This window comes from Phoca vitulina, unplaced genomic scaffold (genome assembly GCF_004348235.1).
Source record: "Phoca vitulina isolate PV1807 unplaced genomic scaffold, GSC_HSeal_1.0 scaffold26, whole genome shotgun sequence".
Lineage (NCBI taxonomy): Eukaryota > Metazoa > Chordata > Mammalia > Carnivora > Phocidae > Phoca > Phoca vitulina.
The window spans coordinates 18,233,485-18,251,957 of record NW_022589729.1 but is presented as its reverse complement, the minus strand read 5'-3'; the positions used below and the strand labels follow the sequence as shown (position 1 = coordinate 18,251,957).

The 18,473-nt window shown below is 45.2% G+C and overlaps 1 protein-coding gene across 6 annotated transcripts in view; it reads left to right on the top strand.

Annotated features, from left to right (window-relative positions):
* The window catches only part of SRGAP2 (SLIT-ROBO Rho GTPase activating protein 2), a 223,995-nt gene that overhangs the window by 142,548 nt on the left and 62,974 nt on the right, over window positions 1–18,473 (top strand). For all 6 annotated transcript variants that reach the window (XM_032422280.1, XM_032422279.1, XM_032422281.1 and 3 more), the window contains exons 5-7: window positions 6,602–6,664; window positions 13,688–13,903; window positions 14,503–14,631. In XM_032422280.1, coding sequence (XP_032278171.1) covers window positions 6,602–6,664; window positions 13,688–13,903; window positions 14,503–14,631 — 408 coding nt within the window. The remainder of the gene's footprint in view (window positions 1–6,601; window positions 6,665–13,687; window positions 13,904–14,502; window positions 14,632–18,473) is intronic.

The following is an 18,473-nucleotide window of genomic DNA, read 5'->3' as shown; positions in this document are numbered from 1 at the left end:
CTGTGTGTCTCTTCATCCTCCTCCAGTACTGCAGGTGGTCCTAGGCAGGGTGCCTCTTCAGCTGTTTGACCCTGGAAAAGTCATTTCACCGTTTGGGGCTCATCTGTGAACTGTAACCTGAGGGAGTTTATGTGGGCAACTTCTGATGCAGTTTCCACTTTGAAGAATCTAGATGCAGAGAAGGCAACTATGTTGTTTTATTCTTGTGGTTAGGTGAAAGCACAGTGTTTAAGTCTAAACTAAAATTTGATCTAGTTGATTCAACAACTGATTACTTCACGGCTCCTGTGCACAAAGCAGTGGGCTGGGCACCGTGGGAGACAGAAAGGGGCTTTAAAAGTTATAATCTGGGGCACCTGGGTGGCTCAGTCCGTTAATGTCTGCCTTTGGCTCAGGTCGTGATGTCAGGGTGCTGGGATCAAGTCCCATGTCGGGCTCCCTGCTCCACGGGGAGTCTTCTTCTCCCTCTGCCCCTCCTCTCACTCGTTCTCTCAATCTCTCTCTCTCTCAAATAATAAATTAAAAAAAAAAAAGTTATAATCTGTTTGTTTTGTTGTTTAGGCTAAGTAATTCAGATAATTAAACAAGAATCTACTTGAGAAACCAACTGTGTTAGAAGGTGAATTCTGAGACAGGTAATTTGGGTCTCAGACTGTATCCGGTTTCAGACATTTTCTTTTAAGTTATGACTCCTGTCACCAGGAGCGCTTAACTACACCCATTCACTTCTGAGTGAAGGAGCTACTGGTGAGATTAGTTTTTACAGTGCTGACAAGCTCAAGAGATTCTTTAAAAGTGTAATGTGCTACTTGGGGAGTTGCTTATACTGAAGCAACGTCATTATAACCTGAAATATCTATTCTCACTTAGAAAGGCAAATTCAAAGAAAAAGGATATGTTGTAGAATACCTAGATTTTTTTGAAGTCGGATTTCTGTTTTTGGCATGCTAGGTTCACCATCTAACTTGCTCTGGGGTCAGGTTAAAGTATGGAATCCTCTTGGCCGAGATAGAAAAAAAAAATTGATCTCGAATAGAAAGCTAGCTTAAGACATTCCTTTTCTAGTAAGGCCTTTGAGACTGGAAGAGTTGTGTTCTGATATGTTCGGACATCAGATTAATGTCATCTTTCTCAGTGACTTGTAAATTTTAAACTATTTTGTATACTGCTATATTCCCAGTCAAACCACAAGTGCTTGACACATACTAGGCGTTCTGTAAATATTTGCCAACAGACTCTGTATTGCTCACTCCTTGAAATCCAGCATTTCCCCCTTGCCAAGATCTAGGACTTGAACCTGCTTCCAAACATCTGATCCCCCACCTTGAGAAGGTAAGTCTTTTAGTGTCTGTCTTAGTTGGTGGGCTCCAGTCCCTAACCCACTATTTTCTTTATTAATTCCACAACTTCAGCGTACCCAGTCTTTTTAAACCTGTGCATAATGACTCATTAATGAGTTGTAAAGTGAACCTAGTGAGTTATGACTAACATTAAAAAAAAATAGAAGAGAAGAGAAAAGAGTAGGAAATAGCAGAATGCACTGCGAGTATTAAGTAGTTTTATTGTAGACACATCATAGTATACTGGATTGCAATTTTAAAAAATGTACATTTTGAAATCCCATTCTCCCCTGTCTTTAGAAGGTAAAAGCACTTTAGGCGTCCCTCTCACGGCAGCTCCCAGCCTACCTCTCTATAAAAGTTTTGCAGTTCAGTATATTTGTATTTTATCCTAGCTTGGGGCTCCCCAGAGTATGAAGTTGTAAGTGGAACACAGCCTTCCTAGAGCCATCCCGTGGTATCCTAATGAGTGCATGCTGGCTAGGAAGAGTCCTTCTGTGTATACACAAGTGATGTGGCCTAGGGGACATCTAGAAGTCATGTCTGAGCTCTGACCTGCAGGGTCTCCACCCACGCACCCCTGCCACTTCACACGGTGCCACTTGTTTTGATGGGCTGAGGTGGGTTGGGGAAGGGCCCGACACAGTGTCTGCCATCCGCTAGCACCGGCCCTGCTGCCAAACACCCACTCCTTTTTCCCGTCCTCCCCACCAAAAAGCACTGCAGGCAAAGCTCCAGCTCGCGAAACGTGGCCTCTTTGAAGTGCCGGATGAGTGTCCCTGCAGCTGTCGCTCTACATCTGGTGGCACTTCTCCTGCTGCCAGAGCTTCATAGAGGCTTCGCGTCCCTTTCCTCAGAAACCTGTACATGTAAATGCAATTTTACTTTATTTTATAATTTTTAAATTTTTATTTATTTATTTGAGAGAGAGAGAGAGAGGGAGAGAGAGCACAAGCAGGGGGAGCGGCAGGCAGAGGGAGAGAGAACAGACTCCCCACCCAGCAGGGAGCCCCACGCGGGACTCGATCCCAGGACCCCAAGCCCACGACCCGGAGCCCAAGGTGGATGCCCAACCAACTGAGCCACCCAGGCGCCCGTAAATTCAGTTTTCAACAGGATTTTTTTAACAGTTGGTCTCAGGAGTCTCTTTGGGGTGGGGGGAGGTGCTGGCACTGGTGGAGGGAGATCCATGCCCTTGAAAATTGGATTCTTTTTTGGAAAACTGCTAGCACGGGCTCGTGGGCAGGGAAGTAAGTGACCCACCGTTCTATCTGTTGACCCACTAAGCCTTGGGAAGGCGCTGAGAGTAGCTCTCGCCACAGGGCAGGGGCAGGCCTTCCTCTCCCTTTCACACAGACGGGGTCATTTTGTGCGTGTCCAGTACTATGGCGTCGTAGTACAAAGAGCCCATAAACAGAAGCCCACCCACCCCTCTAGTGCTGAGCAGAATCACTCGAGGGTAAGTTAAAAGGTGATCTCCCTGACAAAGGCTGGTTTTAAAAACCCTTGCGTAATCTGTGTTCTTTGGGAAATGCCGACAGACAGGGCCGTCCGAACTCAGGAGAGGGAGTCATTCAGAGAAGAGGGGCCAGCCCGGGACCCGGCAGCGCAGTCCCCGCGGCCTCTGGGTGCCTGGCCTTCCTTAGTGGGAGGAGGCTTTGGCAGGGTGCGGGAAACGAGGCTGTGCGTTTCCATTCCTGCCGTCCGGTGCAGCTCTCCGTGGGGAAAGGAGGATTCCCGGCCCATTTTGTTATAAATGCACGGCTGGCAGGGGCCGTAGCGATCTCACTGCCTTGGGATTGGGGCTCAGCCCCGCCCCGGCGGCCGGCAGAGTGGGCCCCCCACTCCGGGGCACCACACTGTGGCCACGCGGTTGTGGTGAGCTGCAAAAGAAAAGATCCCCGCTTAAGACACCATTGCACTTCCTATCCCAGAGACCCGGCATTGTTCACTGTGCCACATCTCTACTCTAAATTTAGGCATCTTTTTTTTTTTTTCCAGGCAAAGAGTACTATGCAAACATTTAAGAGAAAAACTTTGCCCAAAGTAATTTTTTCCCTCAACTTCTATTTGGTTTCCTGCAATGTTTAGATGACTCATTCTCTTCCAAGAAATTTTAAAGAAAAGAGATGCAGCCTGTGTGATAGTGCACAAAGCCTGCTCTGTAAATTCTCTTTTTCTTCCCTGCCTAGAAAACCCACTGCTTTTTTTTTTTTTTTTTAACAGGGAACGGAAAGGCCCTGCAGACTTCATTGTCAGGGACTCGGCCTCATCAGGTTTTGTTGTTCCCAGGATTAAATGTCCCTTTTGTTTTTGGGTGGGGCCCCCTTGTAGCCTCGCAGCTCTGACAGCTCTGGAAGGCAGAGCGGGCTGCACGGAAGCCCTTCCTGGCTTGCTGGGCCGCACTTGCCCCCAGAGACGCACAGTTAAGGTTTCTGAAATAGAGAAACGGTAGCCTTTTAGCATCTATGAAAGGAGAGGGAGGCCCTGGCCATTTCCTGCCTCTCTCCTGGTGGCAGCCTTGTTCCTGTTTGCTGGGGGCTTCGTGGGGGCGCTGTAGCTGGGAGAGCCTCACATGTGTTCCCAGCCCAGGCCTCAGCCACAGGGAGCCGTAAGTCAGAATCGCTTCAGCAGCCTGTTCAAATAAACAGGGATAATAGTTGAGTCGGTCCTTTTTCCAGCTAATCGGTACACGAAAGGAAACATCTGCCTGGGCTTAATTGCTTTTTTATTGGTTATGCTTTTTCTCCTCCTCCCTTCCCCTCCCCCCTCCTCCTGCGGCTAAGTTATTTAAGTCCTGGGTAAGCAACAGGGTAGAGGAATGGGAGCCTTCTCCCGGAACCTCCACCATTTAAACACAAGGAGGTGGGAAGGGAGGATGGGAGGCTGGCAGGGGAGTTGACCTGGAGGCCGGAGGGCAGGGCACTTGGAAGTGATACTCGTGGTCACTTCCTGGCCTTGTTGCTGACTCTGGGGCTGGCTGGTGAGTCATTTTGCCTCACTTCACCTCCTTAGATCTCTGCTGCTTCGGTGGAGCTCAGCTCTCCTCATGATGGGAAGGAGAAGCTGGTATGTGAGACTCTAGATGAAAGGCATTTCCTCTTGTGGCTTCTTCCAGTGGTTGAGGGCATTGAATGAGAGACATTTGGGAACGGTAAATTTAAGACTGGCAAGATACCCTGAAGCCATCTATTTTGTAGGGCATCTCGGTCCCCGAGGAGAACTTGCTCATTATCTGCTACTTTGGGAAGTGAAGCCAACCAACCGTACACTGAAGTGGGTGGTGGTTGCATCTAATATGGAATCAAGAAGCCAGGCAAAATATCATGAAGAATCATAGAATGCCAGAGGTTAGGAGGGGCCTGAGGAATGTGTTAGCCTTTCATTTTATGGAAAAGAAAACAGAGGCCCAGAGAGAAGAATCGCATTGTTCAAAGTTATCTTCTTCATGGTGGAGGAGCCAGGAATAGGAGACTTGTGTGATTGCCCCTTCAGGGCTCCTCCCACCCACTTCCACACTACCAGGTGTAAAAAGTCCTGTCTCCGCACAACAAAGGTCACACAGATGTTGTGTTCCATAATTAATTCCTTAAGAGAAAAAGGCAAAGCATTTAAGAGAAGGAAAATGCCTGAGGAACATGTAAAACAAGAAGAAGTTCAGGCTCACTACAGCCAATGGGCTGCAGAGGGTATCATGCTGAATCGTCAAGAGAAAAAGTGACTCAACATGCTTCTAGGCTTCTGGTGGTATTTTTCATTGGTACAGTTTTTCTCAAGGGCAATTTAATGGCATAAATGAATAGTCTTTGACTCAGCAATGTGACTTCTAGGAGAAAATGGTGAAAGGTGTGTGCATAGGTGATACACCAAGTAATTTAATACAGCATGTTTTATCATAAAAATTTGTAAGCAAAGTGGATGTGCAAGAATAGGAGCTACAGCAATATCATCTTTCATAATGTTCTAGAAGAATAATATGGAGGGAACTGTTCACAAACATTTGTTTAAGTGAATAAGTTACAGTGTGTATAATGCAACCCCAATTTCATGAAAATCACATGGGAAAATCATATCACATACGAGATAAAGTGTCGAGTGGTGATTTCTTAGTGGTAGGAAATAAAAATTACTTTTTCTTTTGGGATGTTTTCTACAGTTTTCTTGGGTTTTTTGTTTTTTGGTTTGTTTGGTTTTTTTTCTTTTTCCGGTTTCTTATTAATTACAATAAACGTATATTCCTTTTGTAATCAGAAAAAAAATAGTTTCAAAGTCATACATCTTGAATAAAGCAGGATCGTAAATGATTATGTTTCTGACATGTGAGACCTCTTTCCTTCTTCCCCTGGGAGCAGAGCTGTGCCGGGGTAGTATTCCACCTTCTGGTAGAAGGGCATTGTTGGTATCTGATAGGTAGGAAAGAACTAGAAGGAGCTAGCAGAAGATAAAACGAGGGCTTCCCCTCTCGATGACCCAGTGATGCCAGTCAGTTTTATCCCCTGCTCTCTTGGGCTCGGCATAAAACACTCAGTATAGAAGGTGCGACTCTTTTCTCCTTCCTGCTTCTTCATTCTTCTTTATTTCTACTCTTCCGTCTGTGTAGTTAGATGCCAGCCCTGGGCGGTAGCAGCAAAGAACCCGAGAGCCACTACTGCTTAGAATTAACAGGTTGGAGACCCCTTCACATGTATTATCCAAAGCCGGTAACATTAGCTAATCTCCAAACCAGTCATTATTGGGGTATCACTGCCCTGGGAGTTTGGGGCAGAAAGAAATCCAGTAAGACCTATATACCTCCTTCCTGCTTGGAGGTTCCTATTTGGTGTGGTACTTTGAAGTCCTTGGATGTTTATGTTCTTCTTTCTATGGCGTCCTAATCCACGTCTGACTTTCCTCCACAATTCTCAAGAAGGCTCAAGTGCAAGTGTCCAAGAAAGCCTCCTCCGCCTAACAACAGTTGCTAGGTAGGATGTGGCTTTCCAGCCTGCTCTTCGGGGACCAGTGGAAAAATCAAAGCCTACACCCGTTTGCCCTCCACCCGATTGCCTTAGCTAGGCTATAGAAGGGGCACATTTCATTTTATTAAAACTCTTTGAGTAATCTGACCATAATTGGGTCTGATCGGAGTGCTTATCTGATTTGCTGGATTAAATAATGGGCCTTAATTGAGTCTGTTAGTTATAGAGCCAATGCTACTCTTGCCTTCGTCGCCCCCTCCTCCCCCTTCTGTTTCCCGATTAACCTCCATTCCTCTTTCCTTGCAGAGTAAAGAAGTCGGCCAGCAGCTCCAAGATGATTTGATGAAGGTCCTGAATGAGCTCTACTCGGTAAATCAGATGGGTGCCTGGCCCTTTAACAAGCAGAGGGAAGCAGCATTTGGCAGCTTGTGGCCATAGTCACATCAGCAACAGAACTGAGCTGAGGTTGAGGACAGTGCATGGTCCCCATTGGGGGTGACTCCACCCATTTCTTTTCTTCACACTCTTATTTTCAAATCTGCATTGCACCATTAATATGTGCCTGCCAGGAAGGACTTAATGTTCAAGGTTTCACATCAGTTCTTGGATTGATCTACGGGTTTGCGACAAGAGCAGGTACCCTAGAGGGAAGCACAAAGTCCTAAATGCCCCTGACCAAAGGGGCCAATTCACGCAGAGAGAGCTTGGCATCGACTCCCTGGGTTTTTAAAAGGCCGAACCTCAGTGAAGGGGCGGGCTTCAGGTTTGGAGAAGAAAATACAATCTGTTTTGAAATGGCTGACGCTTGAGGCACGTGATGCCCATGGCTGATGCATGTTTTTTCATGCACTGGACGGAGGTGGTGGTGGTGGTTTTCTCCCCAGCCAGGTTTTGTTAATTATAATTAAAACACATATGCACATCGAGGAAATTCCTGCTGCCGTACAGAGACTATTTTAGTTGTTAGCTAAAGCCTTTCAGGACCCCCGTCTTCAGCGGGGCTGTGCCCGGCCATTGTGTCATTCTCTAGGGTTTCCCATCCTGTTCTGGTGGTGAAATTGATTTCCTGTGTTTACTTGTTTATTCACTGCATTTCTTTCCTTCCTCCCTCCCTCCCTCCCTCCCTCCCTCCCTCCCTCCCTCCCTTCCTTCCTTCCTTCTTTCCTTCTTTCCTTCCTTCCTTCCCTCTCTCTCTCTCTCTCTTTCTTTCTTCACAGGAAGACAGGCAGTGGTGACATGCATCACAGGCATTTGGGATCAGAGAATTCCATGTTCTTGATCCAAAAGCCTAGGTGTGGCTCTTTTGTCATGGCAACTATTAAGCAAGTAAATAGGGTAGAGTAGTCGTCAGACTGGTCTCCAGTGATGCTCGTTTGTTTGGACTTTCTGCTCTGTGACTCTTCTGCTCTGAAGCCAAGTAGATAGATGGTACTCTGGTTCAACTCCCAAACTTTCATTTCTTTCAAGTGCAGTTAAGGCTTTTTATAAAAATAGAAGCGTGTTGATGTGAACCATTTACAGACTAGATGCGTTTTCCTGAACCCTGTTGTCTTTTTAATGCTTTACGTCTGCACTTTATTTTTAGAGCATCTTCTAGGCACCAAGAAGAGCTACTACTCCCTTTTCCTGGCAAAGAATTCACCAAGATAGACTATGACACACGAAGTCATTATATGAATCCTTTTATTTTCCCCGTAAGCATTGTGGGCCTCTGCTGTTTGCTCTTTCTGGGGAGGAGTAGAAGGGATAACCAGCAAACCCCAAACCAGCTCAAACCCAGTTTGCCACTTTTGCTGTGGGACTTGAGGTAGCGACAGAAGAACAGCTCCTAGGGATCTGTTAGCTTTGCTCAGAGCCCGAGATCTCCTATTATGCTATGATTTTTAAAAAATAAATAAGTGAAAGGGTATAGTTTGTGCGGGAATGAGGAAGAAAACTGTGGAACTTGCTGCTCTGGTTTGAAGAGGGCTGAACTGGCGAGTCGGACTGCAGTCTTCAGGCAGTCCAACATTGGCCAGTGCTTTGCTGCGGACGCAGAGCATGAAATCTTCCTGCTGGCGTATACAAACTGAGAATTGGCTGGGCATGGAGTCCCCTGCCAGGAGGTGAATGGGTAGACCCTCTTTTTATTTTTATTTTTGTTCTATTTTATTGTTGTGTCGCTGACACACAGTGTTACAATGGTTTCAGGCACACAACATAGTGATTCAACAAGTCTCTACATTATGCTGTGCTCACGAGCGCACCTACCATTCGTCACCATACAATGCTATTACAATACCACTGAGTATATTCCCGTTGCTGTATCTTTTATCCCTGGATACACACTCTTTTAATTTGTCCAAGGCCAAAATACAAATTTAATTTGACCCGGGTCTCCCCACAACTTCATGTACTGGTATCTCCAGTCACACTTCCTAAAATATCCGACAGTAGTTAAGGGTCAAGTGAGTTTGCAGATTCTATAGGCCATTAGAAAGTTCAGAGGATAGAATTGACTTGTTTCTTCTGTAGGGTGAGATGAGTGTAGGACTGGTCTCAATAAGGCACCATGGCATGGGGGTGGCTGACTGTCCCAGTTTGCCTAGAACTGAAGGGTTTTTGGGGCGCATGAGACTTTGAGTGCTACACCTAGGGAAGTCCTTCGGTAAGCCAGGACGGCTGGTCATTCTGCACTGGACGGTGGTTTCATCAAGCGGGAACCTGGCACTATTATATGCTGGCTTTGGGAAGCTACTTGCTGAATGTCCTCTCTCCTCCTCTCTCTCAGAGAAGTTAAGAAGAGAACAAGGGAGATCTTTTTATAAGGAGCTTTCACCTTATTGCTTTCTGGGAAGGCAAAAGGGCCTCTTGCTTCAGTGACCCTGTGGACAATAGAAGTTATCTGTGGGATGGAATAAAAGAAGCCAAGGATATAAGGAACTCACCATGTTCAGTGTTCTCCTTAGCTTGTGTCTCCCCTAATGCTCAAAATATTTCTTTTTGGGAGACTGATTACCCAAGGGTTGATAATGTAAGTACTTTTGAATCTTGATGATCCAAGGGGCAGAGCCTCCGTGTTCCCGAATAAAGATGCCTTCGGGCAAGAGGCCCAGACTCACACCATACGTGACCAGCTGCCCCTCTGTACCTTCCTCTTTTCTGCCTGAAGGACCTTTGATTTTCCTGACTTGGCATTCTGTGCCAGGGGCTGCTTCCCCCAGCTGCCATTCAGAGAGCAACCCTCGTGAGCATTCTCCTCCATGTGTTTTCCCCCCCATAATGAGCTGGCTAGTTGGTAGGCCATGGCGTAAGTGGTTTTCATTTTCCAGCTGGTGATCCAGGAATGCCTTTGAAGTTGGAGCACGCTGCTTCCCAGAGAACTCTGGCATTCTCTGCCTCAGTTGTACTCAGAGTTTTTATCTGAGAAAGCCCAGCAAGTACCCACAGGAAGGAGAGTCTGTGGGGGCACAGAAGCCACATAGATTGGCTAAGTAGGAACAGTCAAGTAAGCCCTAGAATTGAGAAAGAAAGAAGAGGTGTTGCAATGCTGGGGTGTGGTTTTATGGTCCCGTACTCCCCCGGGATATATGGCTCCTTGATGGGGCACAGCAGCTGTCTGCTGGCGGAGCTACTATAGGCTGGTATTTAGTACCTGCTCCCTTGAGACAGCGTCAGTGTGTAGTCACCCCGCTCTGCCTGCCTGTTTGTCTCCGGCCCTAGGCACCAGGGCTACAAAGATAAGTAAGACGTGTCTCTGAACTCAAGGCATTTAGTTTTAATAGAAGAGACAGAAAAGTAGAACAGCAAGTAAAGTATGAGGTAATAACACTTACATGTCTTCCCAGAGGAAGGGCATGAAGTCAGGCTCCTTAGAGAGAGATTTGAATTGAATCTTAATTGCCAAGAGCTCTTTTATTGTTCTTTAAATGTTCCTTTTTTGTTGTATTCTGTTCTTGTTTCATGATTCAATGTCTTTGCATTTTTCATTGATCTCTCTAGGGATATTATTGATTGCTTTTGAAGTTTTCTTCTTTCTGTACACTTTCTATTCCATCTAAATTGCTTGTTTTGGTCTTGGCCTTTCATATCAGATATTTTCCTTAAATGTTTGGTAATCTTTAGCTGCCTTTTCGTATTTTAAAGTGAGGCATTGAAAAGCTGGTTGGAAGTTCTGTGCCAACTGTGGTCTTGACTGTAGGGTGGTCTGACTGGTGTTTCCTTGGGGAAGCCCTGATATCAGTATTTCTAGGTCTTTTATCTTGGCTAGTCAGATTCCGCAGGCCAGGCTCTTCTGACCAGGATCCTGCCTATGTCTGGGGCCTGAGTTGTGAAGAGGCCAGGGCCATCACAACATTCAGTATAGAACTTTCTGTTGATCTTCCTATTTTAAGTTCAGTACCCCTATCCTCAGCTGAGCCCCACTGTCCCCAATCCATAGGTCCTCTTCCAGAAGAGACTGTGCCTCTAGTCCTCCACTGTGGAGGGGGCGGGGATGGGATCTGGTCGTCCAACAATTCTTAGGCTTTCAGTAGTTTCTCTTGTTTTAGCTCCACCTTCATCCCACTGCCACCAGTTCCTCTTAGGGCTTCTGTGATGTAAGTCTGGTTGCTTCTTGGGCTCTGCCTTCTTTTGGTTTAGGGTTTGGTAGATAATTTACTACTTGCCTCCCTGCTTTTTATGTGCTGCTTTCATTCTGTTTTTCTTCAGTTTATATCTAAGAAATAATAATAATAATAAAAACTCTTTTCTATTATTTTAGTGTGGCTTGGGGAGAGAGGAGAGCTAATGGCATGAATTAAGATTTCCTTTTTTGAAGTAAAGTGAATTCTCTTTGTAGAACTGAGAATTTAGACTCCCGAGTTTTTCCCCTAGTTTATATTTGCCTCACTATATATATATATATCTGCAAGTTCTATCTTGACTTTCCTATTTTTCCAATTGTTTTGGCATCACTTATTTAAGTTTTGGCGTCTGGATACCTCAGTTTTTCCTTGAGCTGAAGGATACTAGTATACTTCTTCCATATTTCCACAGAGGAGAGATTTGTTGTCACTAAGTCATTTGGGCAACCACATTGATTGTAAAATTACCAACTGTGGACATGACACATTTCCCGACTGTGGAGAAGGGAAGAAAACACAAAAGAAGAAGTGGTGCTTACCCTTAGGAATTCATAGTTTCTTAGACAAGGTAGTATTTTACTCTTTTAAAGAGAGTTCTTTAGTGGAAAGGAGCAATATAAATCACTAATTTTTATTACTTCATTGTTGTCTTCTTTGCATTATTCCTTTGAGTCCTTTTTTGTCTCATATTCATTCATAGTGTTTCTTTATCTATCATGCATCTTCATGAAATGGAAAATCACTTTCTTAATAATCATCATTTTTATAACTCTTTGTTCAAGCTTTTGAATCCATATTCAGGTGAAAAGAAAGAAAAGGTAGTCTCCCAAATACCCTTCTTCAGCCTGGAAAACAGATGCCTCTTCCTCACTTCTGAGTCACCCTGGAATCTGGAGGACCCTTTCTAATTACTTAGAAAGGTTTTTAATGCTACCAGTTATTAAATATCATTTCTCCAGTGTAGAGAATGTACAGAGTTGATCATATACTTATGGGAAATGATGTCAGGTTGAAAATAAGGTGAAGCTGATTTAAAACGTTCTGTATCCAAAATAAGATGTTTAAACTCTAATGAACTGTGATTTTGTCGATGTCCCAATATTCTTTATTCTTTCCACGACCTCTCGCTGATCCTAAGGGATGAGTACACCCATAAGGTCCTTCCAGGATTTCTCAACTTCAGCACCATGGACATTTTGGGTAGACAGCTTTGTGGTGGGGGCTGTCTTGTGCACTGGGTGGTTAGCAGCCTCCCTGGCTTCTACCCACTCGATGCCAGGAGCAAGCTTCCAAGTTGTGACAGTCAAAAATGTCTCCAGATTAGCCCCCCGGTTAGGACCACAAAGCCATTAATAAAACCAGTTCCTCTTTTCAAACCGGTCTTGACTAAACCTAACCTTTCCTCCCAACTAACCCAGCTCTGGTCCTATTCAGAGGAAGAACTGGTGCTTAGTGGCTCAGAATGTGGACTTTGTGGTCTGACAAACCTAGGTTTGAATCCTGATTCTGCCATGTACTAGCTATGTGATGTTGGGTAGGATAGTTTAATCTCGTTGAGCCTCAGTTTCCCCATCTTTAAAAGTGGAGATAATCACATGTCTTCTATAGAGGAGTTGTGAGGATTCATTGAGGCGACCCGCATAAAACCTCTGACACACAGCACGTACTAAGTAAGTGGTAGAGATTGTTATCAATATTATGCCCTTACTCCCCTCTGTTGTTCAGTCTGCACCCTGCCCCCACACACATGCACCCAACTCCCACACTCTCTCCCTCTCAAAGATATTGCATGACATTAAAATGTCAGCACTCTTGAACTTCAGCTCGCTTAGTTGTAATCAGCATTTTTAATTCCCAGATAGAAGCTAGAGGCTCCCTGTGTGGAAATGGAGGGAAGAGCAGGCACCTTGTGGTTGGAAGTGTGTTTGGGAGGAAACACACACAAGTTCTAGGCTGCCCGGCCTCCTCGTTAAGAAAAGAGATTGGACTCTCAGACAGTGGCTTTGGTGGGAAATTTGAGAATTGTCTTTTTCTCCTTTAACACTACTTCCTTCCCATGGCAACTCTAGTTTCACCCGATGTGGGTTTTATTCCTTCTTAGGCTCTTTCGTGAATTGTTGTGTGGGTTAACAGTCTTCATCGGGTCGTTTTCTAGATCCCAGGGTTGCTGTAAGGATGAAATGAGAAATTGCCTGGGTAGCACTTGGCACAAAGCCAAGCATATACTACATGCTCAAGAAACAGGTACTGTTGTTACTGCCACTGCTGTTCTAGTTAGTTCCCAGGAGAGAGGGTGTTCGATCCACGTGAAGCGGGCCAGACGGACCCCTAGAATGCTAGGGCAGTAGAAAGAGCTTTTGGAGCCTTTCTTCTTCCCCGTTTTGTATCTGAAAGGTCCAAAATGTATCGACTACTCCGCAGGCTGTGCTGGCCTCCTCAGGGCTCCTGACCTTGTGTACTCTGGCTGAGCGATAGAAATTACTTAGCCGCTATAAAAGAGTCATGCTTACAAGTGTTGATAAATAGAAGTAAATAATGCATGATGGAAGACGTGAAGTCATTTTAAGAATAAGACATATTGGCTCCGTTCAAATGCTGCTTTCCTGTGCTTTGGGGTGGTCTTTAATATGCAGTGTTGGCTGAACCAAACACTTAAGAAGTTTTCCCTTAAGGGCATGAAGATAGTGCTTCACGTGGGACAGGTCCAGCTGAATCTGGTAGTCTGTAAAGCAGAGAATTGACCCTATTGGCTTGACCTCTGGGGGCGGGGGCGGGGGGTGTCTTGCAGGTCATGAAGACCTATCACATGTACAATGCCGACAGCATCAGTGCTCAGAGCAAGCTAAAGGAGGCAGAGAAGCAGGAGGAGAAGCAATTTGGAAAATCGGTAAAGCAGGAAGACCGGCAGACCCCACGCTCCCCTGACTCCTCGTCCAATGTCCGCATTGAAGAGAAGCATGTCCGGAGGAGCTCAGTGAAGAAGATCGAGAAGATGAAGGAGAAGGTATGCATGCTTCAGCATCTTTAGGGGCTGGGGAGGAGCACTGTGGAAGTCAGGATTGATAGGAGTTTTCCAGTAGGTGCTATGGAGAGCAGAACAAAGAGACTCATTCCTTTAGTGCCTAATGGCCAAAAGTGAGTCCTTGCTGTCTGTCCTGGAAGAAATTCTAGGTACTGGAAGAACGTGGGCGTGGGGGCTCCAAGTTTTTCACCTGTAGCAGATTCATCAGAAACAATAGAAACCTTTCCCAAGCCTGGGAGAGGGACGGCAGACCTAGGGCTTGGCATCAGATGTCCCGTATTCAGGGGCAGATGTAATGACACCTTCTTCCGGGTGGCAGTACAAGGATGGAGAACAGTGTTTGCGGGTAGAACCAAAGTGGGACATGCATCGAAAGTAGGGAGCCTCATTAACCTTTCCTGGATTGATCTACATTATGCCCTTGAATCTCATTAAACAGAATTAGAACCCAATTTAAGGCAGACGCGCACAGGGAGTAGCAGCACAATTGTGGTTCTCGAATGTACTGTACTTTCATCTTTTAGAGCACAATCTCCCCTTTTAAAAAAAAAAGTAGAGTTGAACTTCTGTTCCCTTTTCAGCGCCAAGCCAAGTACACAGAGAATAAGTTGAAGGCCATTAAAGCCCGGAATGAGTACTTACTGGCTCTGGAGGCAACCAACGCATCTGTCTTCAAGTACTACATCCACGACCTGTCCGACCTTATTGATGTAAGTGCTTAGAGCTGGGGGCTCAAGGGCACCTTTCTCCTGGTTTTGGAGAACTGGTCAGGTGTTCCCCAATTCTGTTGCTCAGGCGTCTTGGAGCATTTTGAGAAGAATTATGAAGATAGTAGCCATGGTCCATTGGGGGCTTGCCATGTACCAAATAGGAGGTAAAGCCCTTTATGCTTCATCTTACTCAGTTCTTACTACAGTCCTGGGAGGAAGACACTCTTATCTCCATTTTTACAGTTTAAAATTCATAGTTTAGATGACTTACCCAGAGTCAGCTAATAAGTGACAGACGAGGCAAGATTTGTCCCGAGGTCTGATTACTTAAGCCCATGCTCATAAATGCCATGCGCTTCTGTCTCCCAGGAAATAGTCCCTTGAATCAGCTATTTGCACATAGAAGTGAGTGGCAAGAGCTAAGAGTTAGAATGTGTACCTTATATTTAGATAGTACTTAAACGTCTCTTGGTATTACTTCATTTGACTATCCTATCACCCTCTGGATCAGAGTTACTATCTCCAATTTGAAGATTAGGAATCTAGGGCTCAAGAAGATTACCTGCCCTCAATTACACTGCATTTGAGGGTCCTGGTCAGTAAGGTGGCTAGATGCCCTTGACATATGGCCCATGCTTTCTGATCTGTGACACAAAGATGATGAGAGAAGCAGATGAGTAGGCACATGTGTTTTGCATGGATTAGGCACAAGGGATACGCTTTTTGTCTTCGGCCTTAATGGGTCAGCCTTGGCCTTGTTTCTTTTGCAGCTTGTCTTCAGACTTTATAGTTGAGTCTTGCAGTCTCTCCCACCTGCAGACTCCCACCTGGCCCAGTTTCTGAGCCAGCCCTGACCATAGCTGCATGGGTCCACCCTTCCCTCCAGTCTTGAGTGGGGGGCCGGGAGCCAGCTGACTCAGGTGTACCTGGGCTAGTCTCTTCTCTGAGGCCTGATGTTTGCCTCTAGCTGTTCACAGGTAGCCACCGGCCTTTACGAGCTTCTGGCCAGACCTGGCACGCTTGCCTGACTTGGTTTCTCAGTGAATGAACCTGCCAAACTTCACAATAGCATTTGGGGTCTGGTCTAAGATTCAGGTCATCTGGGGCTCGGCACTGACCTGTTTTGGAACTCTGCTGTGCTACCCTCTCCCCCACCTCTCTCTAGGGCAGACAGAGGAATTGGACTTGATCTTGGTACTGAAATCTGGCTTCACATGCTTGGGGAACTTTTCTAAACTAGTTCCAGGGATTTTAGATTCAGTCGATTTCAGCCTCTTCATGCCCTGGGTGTCATGGTCTGAGCGGGTAAGGGGAGCCCTGAGGCCTGTTTCAGGCTCTGCTTTCTTCTCTTTGTGTGTTGATGCCAATCTCGACACTGTCCTTCAGTGGAGGTCAGAGCCTTAAACAGGATCCTTTCTACTTGTGAGGGGAATGACTCTTCACTGTTGGGAGAGACACCTGTTCTCAGCAAGGAAGAGAATCAGTTCTTTTTCTGCTGTGTATCTCACATTTAGTTTAAAAAAAAAAAAAAATTAGACTCTGCAGTCCATCACACCTCTTCCTCCGGTTTGTCCTTTCCCCCGTTTGCTTTTGCCCCCAGGGCAACTTTCCCGCCCCTTTTGCCAAAATGCTCACCTCAGGGGTGAGGGGCTACTGCCGTGTCAGTCATAACCTTTGCAATCCATAGACCCTCCATCAGATGTGCATAGGTGTTTTAAAATCAGTCCAAGAAGCAAGTGATTTTGCACCTTATTCTCACTTAAAAAGAAGGAGAAGAGGAAAGGTGTGTTAGAGCCCATCTTCACGGGATGCGGTGTGAAGTCTGGTGAAAAAGTAGCCTATCGGCCTCCTTAGCGCTCAGCCAGGATGTGGGTGTAGGTTACTGTGAGCGAGTCCGGGTTGGTGGCAGTCCAGGCCACTCAGATAGTAAAGTTGCTCTTGTTTTGCTTGTTGTTTGTTTTGTTTTTGTTTTTCTTAAGGTGAGGAAAGATTTATTACTCTTTTTCTTTTTAAAGCTGATAACATTATGCAGCTAAGTAAATATTTATTTGGAATGAGGCTGTGTGCTTAGCATCAAGGGTATAAAATGTATAAAATAATTTTTGCCCTAGAGGTTTTCATAGACCTACAAAGAGATAATTTCTATGTAACTGGCTAACTGCAAAGCTAAGGGAAGCCCAGGGGATCCTAGGACAGTGTTCTTCAAACCATAAGTCATGATCCATTGGGGAAGTCATGAAATCACTTTTAGGGGTTTGACTTACTTTTTTTCAGTGAATGAACTAGAATAGAACAGAATAGAATAGGAAGGAAAATGAAATATCTACATACATCATACTTAGTAAGGTTAAGTTTTATTTTGTGAAACTGTTAGGTATGTGCATGTGTGTGTGACAAGATGAGTTTCTTCCTGTGAGTTGGAAGTCAAAAAAAGTTTGAGTCACTGCACTAAGAACAGAGAAATGTCTCTTAGTGTCTGTACACTCCATGAAGGCAGGAACCAAGTCTTCTTTTTATCTTAATATATAAAATGAGGCACCTGGCTGGCTCAGTCAGAAGAGCATGCAACTCTTAATCTCGGGGTTGTGAGTTCGAGCCCTGTGTTGGGTGTAGAGATTACTTAAATATATAAAAAAACTTTATATATTAAGGTATTCTTTTTTTTTTTTAAACATACACACAGTGCTTAATACATAGCTGAGCACATAGTATATTCATTGAAGGAAGAAAGGAATAGAAGGAGGAGGAGGAAGGTGATTTCCTAAGGCAAGATTTTTTTTTTTCCTTTTTGTGCCTTTTAAATACTGCCCGGAGGTATATACACTGCCTGAACTTAAGTGTTACAGTTTCAAGAGTTATGATAAATTCAAACACCCTTATAACCTACATCTCTGTCAAGATAGAGAATATTTCCATTGCCTCAAAAAGTTCCTCTTTTCTCTTCCCAGTCAGTCCCTCACCCCAAGGCAACCACTGTTGTGATTTCTTTCACCATAAATTAGTTTTGCCTGTTGTAGAATTTCACAAAGATGGGATTTTACAGTACGTACTTTTCGTACCTGGCCTTTGCCCAGTGTGATGTTTCTGAGCGTCACCCCTGCTAGTGCATGTATCAGTAGTTTCCTGGATGATCAAGGCAATAAAAATGGCCCAAAGGACACGTGGGCAACACACCAACAGTTAGGGCAGGAGTGAATGGGGAGCCTGGGTACCTTGGCGTTCTGATCTTGACAGGATCCAGAACTTGCTTTAAGACAAGGGATGAATCTTGCACAGTCTGTCGCCATCTGTGTTACGGGCACCATGCTGCCTCCTTCCTCGTGGTGTGGAAGTGCAGTGTGTGCTGAAGGCATTGAGGATAAGTGAAAGGAAGTTATTTTTGTCGATGCCCGTACACTGACACCAGGACTAGCCTTTGACTTCATTTTATAATATAAGAAGATTTAAACTTGGACTGTAGAAACCCGCATGAGGCATCTGACATGCACCAGGGAAACCTTGACTTCAGGCCAAAAACACACTCTGAGCTGACTTGATGGAGTCTAAGAACTGTAGGCTCATTGGAATGTGGCTTTCCTCCCCCGTCCTCCTGTGGCTTTCCCAACCCAGGAGCAGATGGATGAATGAAGAACAGGGCATTGTCTGCATGCATAGCTGGGGGCTTGTGAGGACTCCGTACATGGGTAGAGAATCCGTGACACCATGTGCACCCAAGTTGGACATGAAGGAACGCAGCTTTCTTCATAGGAAATTTTTTTTATAAGATTTTATTTATTTATTTGACAGATAGACAGCTAGAGAGGGAACACAAGCAGGGGGAGTGGGAGAGGGAGAAGCAGGCT